Genomic DNA, 7,060 nt, shown 5'->3' on the forward strand with positions numbered 1-7,060 from the left:
CTGTGTTTGTAGTGTGTACATCCAAAACAATTCCCTGTGCCGGAGTTTTCTTTCAAGATGTAATCCAGTTCCCGGGACTGGTCTGCTGTTCTATAAGTATTTCAAATGTTTGCCTTCTTTTTTTTGTTAATTGTGGCAGGGACTGTTATTACTTACAGGATCGCACCCACTGCAGAATGATTTTTGATGAGATCTAACAGGTGTATTTGTTTTTGGTTTGCAAAAGGATTTAAATTTTCCCTTTGCAAAACAGCATCAGAGCTGACAAGTACTTGTGGGACACCCCAGCCTTAGGTAAGTTGGAAAGCAATTGGTTACACACAAAATAGCTTTTATTGTAATCCATATTTTTTCAAATTTTGCCTAAATTTTTCAGGCACGGCTCTAGGTCTTAGTTGACCTTCCACTTACCAAAAGGACAGGTGGTTCCCACATGCTCTACCTGACAAAGTGGCTTAAGTAGGTACCTACACATTTACTATTTTCCAGCTATATGGTCTTCTTTATGCTGCACAGTGTTTGATTTTCACTTATTTTATTTCCACAGTTCTTTGGACCACTGATGAAGACAACTGTCGAAACGTGTTTGGTGTTTTTTTGAAATTTTTTGACACTTTTATCTGTTTTGGGCATACTGTATATCCCTTTTCAACCAAGCCTCTGTTTGTGCACTCTGTAACTATAATAATATTGTGTGTACTCGTTTCCATACATGGTGTGAGACGCAGAGGAATTGTTATAGTTTTGTATTATTTTGGGAATTGCAGTTTTCAAGCCCAGTTTTACCTATTAACTTACAAAGTGTGGCTTACAGGCAAGAATAAGCCTCACAGCAGGTTTTAGTTCTTGTTTTAGTGTTTTACATATTGTTCCAATAAAATCATAGTTTTTTTAGCTTCATTTTCCCCTAAACTCTGTGTTTTTCCATTTGCTTCTTGGTTTAGGGTATCACCTCCCAGTTTCTCTTCCTTCCACATCAGAGCCTGGCTATCTGGACTAGCTGGATTGGCTGAGTAGTGTCCTCAACAAACTCTTATCCCCAAGACAATTTTACCACTGGTGCTTCAAATTTTCTAAATACGCTTGGTTTATCACCAGTTTAGTATGGGCTTTGGTTCTTTTGCACTTGTATCAATGAATGAGATTAATCTCAAGCAATTTCAACTCAACTAGTTTGCAGATTAGACAGAATACAGAATGGCCAAAGAAGGAAAAATATAAATCTTTGTCTCTGAAGCCTTTGAAATTCCTCTGACTATCAGAGGCTAATAAATACATCAGCCATTTAGAAGGGAAGCTGTACAGAAAACAAAACAAAACAAAAGGTCACTTCCACACTTCGTTCCACCCAGCTGGATCTCTATTCACCCAGCTACATTGACAAATGAGCTTTTGAAATTCCATTTCTCCCACTTCCTCCCCATTACCAATATGTTTACAGGTGGCTCTGGACTGAATGTGTGGTGGAACACTTGAAGTCCTCAAAATTATGGGACTCTCTGAAGAATGCTGACCCTGAGCAAATGCTCCGAGGCCTGAATCCAACTACTAATCCTAAACAGAGTAGAACTACTGAATAATCGGATGAATGGTAATTCAACACTAGGGTTGCCAGGTTGGATATGGGACAGGGCTCCTGTAACTTTAATTCTGAACAGATCATGGAGCAGAATGAGATACCATAAAGCAGTGGTCCCCAAACTGTGCTCTTTATGGGATTTTGGACTTCGGCTCCCAAAATCCCAGACTACAGACCAACATGGTTGAGGCTTCTGGGAGCTGAAGTCCAAAATATCTTAAAGGGCACGGTTTGGGGACCACTGCCATAAAGTTTTGTCAAGTGGAGCTGACAAAATCTGCTGAACAAAGAGAAAGTAGAGTAACCACACCTGCAGAAGAAAAAGCAGGTGGAGGAGAAGGAACAAATTGCTGGAATGGTAGCACCACTTCTGCAAACTGTGCTCACAATGAATGGTTCTTTCATCCAGTGCTAAAGAAGCTCTGAAAAATATAACCTATCACTTCTTCCAATACCAACCAGACCAAGAAGCATAAATATCTGTTAGACCTGCCTCTGTCTCCTGACATATTAGTCAATATGAAAGCTTGCGGTTTGAATTAGCACTTTATTAATATGAAACATTTCAATCAATCAGCTGATTCATTAATTTGCATGCCACCTTTCTCTCAGAGTGGGACCCATGGTGGCTCACAAAAAGAACCAATTTAAAAACTCACAATAAAATATTAAGAACCATTTAAAATCATCACATTAAAACTATATAAAATCTTAGCTATGCTCTTAAACTGGCAGGTTTTTGATCATTAGAGAGGCATTTCCAAATATGTCATCTCAAACTCCACTTTTAAAAATACATTTAGAGACTTATTTGAACCTGAAATTATGTCATTGTGTATTATTAAATTCAAATCTGCACATTTGTCTTGTGTGGATCACACAAATTGATTCATAAAAATCAAATTCATTGAGCTCCCATAGTCCAAAATATAGAAACACAGGAGAGCAGGATGGCAAACAGCTTACCAAAGAACAGTTTAGCTAATAACTGTAAGCAACCTGTTATTATTTTTAAGATGACCATTGATCATTGTTCTTCATCAGTTAGTACACTTCTGATTGATAATTCCTCAGGGGATTCAATCGCATAGAGGAGTCAGTGATCTCATTTTGGCTGATCATTTCAGAGGATCTAGTCCCCCTGCCTAGTCTTGGTGGGCTAAAGTGCATGATGCCATAAAATGTAGCTTGGGAGATGCAGTTTTTATAGAATGCAAAGTGAAGACTTCTGAGGACCATAAAGGTGGGTGGTGAGCCCCTCAGATTAGGCAAAGAAGGAAAATCTGACCCTCTCCCTTTTTTCCCCTAGGATAATACAGTCAACTGAATTGCTCCAAGGCAAGTCTTACCTTGCCCATCCCTCTCCTATGACTATGATTATGGTTGCCAAATATTCAGTAAACTCCTCCTTTCCTTATTCTATGACACAGACTCGGGACTGGACAGGCAGAATCCAGAAGCCTGGATTGACTGATGACCTAGGACCCTGTCCCTCCAGAGACCAACTACACCTCTCACCCTTGAATAGGGCTACAGCTAATAGCCCTAACTTGGATCACTTCTCCAATCCTCAGCAAACTGACTTTTAGTTTCCTGGGCTTAATTCCAACTATAAACAAAGGATTGGATTACAACATTTCATTTCATTCAAACAAACATATGGATGGGGGCATACAAACATTGTGTGTATGGTGTTAATGTGAGCAACAGTGGATGCATTCTGCATCTCTCAGATATGGATCATCACAAGCCTCAGTGTAGATTTAAGCAAATGAAAACAGAACACAGGATTCTGTGGTATGCTCTAGATATTTATTGATTCAACAGCAAAGCAGAAAACAACAACATAAATCATATACTAAGCTCAATTTGGTGAAACTGGGAGTCGGCACCTTGATTCTAAGGACAATTGAATCCATTAGACTGTTTGACAAATGTTAGAAGTAGTAACAAGGGGTCAAGGTTCGTGGTGGGCTATTATTGAAACATAGGATGCAACTATTTATGTCACACCGGAATAGTGGTGCATCCTTGATGCGTCCCCAGGCTTCGTTCACATTCTCTATTTGGTTTGCATCATCTGGATAGATTGTTTCAAATACAAAAGCCCTCAAATCTCTCTCAAACGTATTAAAAAGAAAATTGACCATGTCGACAATGCTACCCTTGTCATTTGGATTGAGGCACCGGTCTATACAGGGGGAGAAATGGGTGAAGAAAATCAGGCAACTATTCTGGCGGTCCTTACCAGCTAGCATCCTGTTTACTGGGCTATTCTGGCCTCCAGACAGCAAACGCCATTCAGCATGCTCGTGTGTATTCGTCTCTGGCCTAGCTGCCACAATATTGCTTATTTCATCTGGGACATACTGGCCATCTCTCTGTCTAATAGCATTATGCATCCGTCTCATCTCTCTCATTGGCAAGGCAGTTTCCAGGTTCTCTGGAGTAGGATTTATGCAGTATGGTTTATCCAGCCTTACAGCCACAGCATATTCGTACTTGGCATCAATTCCGTACCTAGAAAACACCACAGAAATGGGAGCATTTAATCATACTACTGAATGAATAGGAATTAACATATTATATGCCAAATTAGGATTTGTTCCATGTGGATATACCCTAAAATTGATGTTGTCTTGATAGAAGGCAGTGGAATGGAAAGACATAGTCAGTTAGCTGAAATGCTCTATTCATGGTGCTGTATAATGGCCTATTTATAATTATAATTATTTATAATGATATTATAAAGTTTCCATGTTCTCTGGAGTAAGATTTATGCAGTATGGTTTATCCAGCTTTACAGCCACACCTTATTGGTAAATGTCATCAATTCCATACATAAGTAGAATCACAGAAATTGTGGCATTGAATCATAGTGCTCAATGAATAAGAATTAACATATTAGTATACCAAACTGGACTTTGATCTATGTGGCTTTGTCCTTAGATTATTGTTGTCTTGATAAAAGACAGCGGAATGAAAAGGCATAGCCAATCAGTAGAAATGCTGAGTTTATGGTGCTATGTAATGGCATGTTTATAAATAGATAATTACTGATATTATAAACTTTGCTTTTCATGTATCAACCAAGAAACAGGTTTTCATCTGCATTCCCTAACTGCTCAGGGATATGCTATTGCGCTTGCTAATAGCTTTGTGCATCTCTTCTGTACTATCACAGCCAAAAGTTATATAACTGAAGTACTGGTCATCCAGTCTTAAAAGCTAAGAATAGCACTTAATATTAATTTCCAAGAAATTCTTGTGATGAACAAAAATTGACATTCAGCACACCAAACTGAGTTACTGCTTTAGCTCCATGTGGACAATGAAGGCAAGTTGCTGAAGGGAAAGCCATGGTTAGATCAAAATAAAAGGTTAGATTTGTGGTGTAATGACCTGAGATGATCCATTTACAGAATCAGGTCATCACTTCATATAAGAGCAGCAAAATAGGTTTTTCAGAAAAAGCTCTGAAATATTTTGCACTTCTGTAATTTAAAAGAGATCGTCGTTTGCATGTTATGTGCAAGAAAGGGTATTTTGCATGTCATGTGTTAACCTCCACATTCACAGGAGTTAGGGGCACAAGCAAATACAGTGGAGGCGGGAACAAGGCTCCCTCCTAAGAACGTTCCTCAGCTTGTGAAGTGGGCAGCTAGGAGGCTCCACAGGAAGGAATACAAGGAATGTGCACCTTGTGGCCCAGCTCCATGGCTGCCACCCTCTCTAAAGCCTGGGGCTGCTATCTGTTTCTTCCAAGAGGAATCCATACTATCCATCTCCTTCCACCCTCCAGATCAATATTGGGAGAAAACAATCCATGCAGTATGGTTTATCCAGCCTTACAGCCACAGCATATTCGTACTTGGCATCAATTCCGTACCTAGGAAACACCACAGAAATGGTAGCATTTAATCATACTGCTGAATGAATAGGAATTAACATATTATATGCCAAACTGGGATTTGTTCCATGTGGATTTACCCTAAAATTGATGTTGTCTTGATATAAGGCAGTGGAATGGAAAGGCATAGTCAGTTAGTAGAAATGCTCTACTAACAGCCACAGGATATTGGTAATTGTCATCAATTCCATACATAGGTTTCCAGTTCCCAAAGTGTTACCCCACAGACTAGCCCTCCTTCATCCCTAGATTACCTTTGATATCAACTTAATATTAAAGGAATGTTTTAGGCGGGTAGCTAAGAGAGCATCCAAGTGCAGGAAAACTAGCCATATCATGTAAGGACCATATTTGGAGATCCTACTGGTTCTGTATAGGGGAAGCCAGGACATATATGAGCTTATTGTTTGGTGCTTTAAATCAGCTCCAGCTTCCCAGACTGCAACTGGGACACGGGATGGAGGCAGGGATTATCGCACACTAAACCACAGCTAGCCACCATCAGCTCAGATCCCAGCCAGGTCCCAGCCACACTCAGCCAGCACTTTTTAGAAGTCAGAAAGCTTTCCGACTTTTAAAAAGTGCCTGCAGAGTATGGCTTGGACCTGGGCTGATGGTGGTCAGCTTTCTGTTTGTGAAAAATATACTTGTGTATGCTTTCTAGCTTTGAATGCATCCTTTAATTATCTGAGGATGCATACATGCTCTATAATGTGCCAGTTCATGTTTGTTTGGTGTAGTTCAACAACCATATTTCAACATGCTTCTCTTAGTGCATAGACCCTTTGAAAGAAGAGTAATTTTAACAAATTACATACTCTGCGATGTAGTCAATAATTGTCTTCAGATTGTTTAGGTCTATGTTTCCAAAGGCTCCATTCCCCAAAGAGAGTAAGACAGCCACACATAAGAGACTGAAGCCTGGCCAACACCTGGTTGTCTGTCAAAAAGGAGAAAGAACGTTTGAGTGGCCAAGACCACAGTCAGTTAGAGCATTCTGGGAGCTGGTGTTCAAAGAATAATTTATCTAGCCTGAAAAAAGAATGACTAAAAACACTTTCTAATACATGCAAATTCTGTTAAAATAATCTGAAAGCGAATGTGCTTTTTAAAGAAATATTAGGATGCAAATGTGGGAAATATGAGCCTATATACTGTATATGTTCCAAACTGAGAAGAATATTAACTGGACAATCTTTTTCTGCTCAATAGAATCCTTAATAATGGTGGGAAGGTAGGGTCCCTTATCTACTTTATAACCTTTTCCCACCCACATTTTTTACAAAGATAAATGGTGTCTTCTAGATAACACAGTCATACAATGGAGACATAACATAACATTTTATTTTTAAAAAATCAGTAGCAATAAAAAAAACATGGATGATACATCAGGATTCAAAAGGATAATCAAAAGAAAGAAATTACATAATCTATCCATTCATCCGAAATTAAGTAGAGAGCACATCCTCTGTCTTTGTAAGTGATGGTGGTAGAAAAAGAAATCGAATAGCAGTATGACTAAAAAATTGTTCTGAAGGTGCAAAGCAAGGATTACTTACCATAAAGTCCAT

At 39.1% G+C, this 7,060-nt stretch overlaps 1 protein-coding gene across 1 annotated transcript; it reads right to left on the reverse strand.

Annotated features, from left to right (window-relative positions):
* Positions 1-3,516: 3,516 nt before the first annotated feature.
* Positions 3,517-7,060, reverse strand: LOC149275793 (uncharacterized). Its single transcript, XM_089504301.1, has 3 exons — positions 7,049-7,060; positions 6,308-6,429; positions 3,517-4,099 (listed from the first exon to the last, which is right to left on the reverse strand). Exons 1-3 carry the CDS (start codon positions 7,058-7,060, stop codon positions 3,517-3,519), a joined length of 717 nt encoding a protein of 238 aa, XP_089360427.1.

The sequence above is a fragment of the Sceloporus occidentalis genome, unplaced genomic scaffold (assembly GCF_023333645.1).
Source record: "Sceloporus occidentalis isolate IW3139 unplaced genomic scaffold, rSceOcc1.0.p SCAF_265, whole genome shotgun sequence".
In the NCBI taxonomy this organism is placed as follows: Eukaryota; Metazoa; Chordata; class Lepidosauria; order Squamata; family Phrynosomatidae; genus Sceloporus; species Sceloporus occidentalis.

What these genes read in the sequence shown, in the direction of transcription:
- LOC149275793 (XM_089504301.1), bottom strand. An exon ending in ATTATTGACTACATCGCAGA is followed by an intron (nt 4,100 to 6,307) that starts GTATGTAATTTG and finishes GGTGTTTTCTAG; the next exon opens with GTACGGAATTGATGCCAAGT.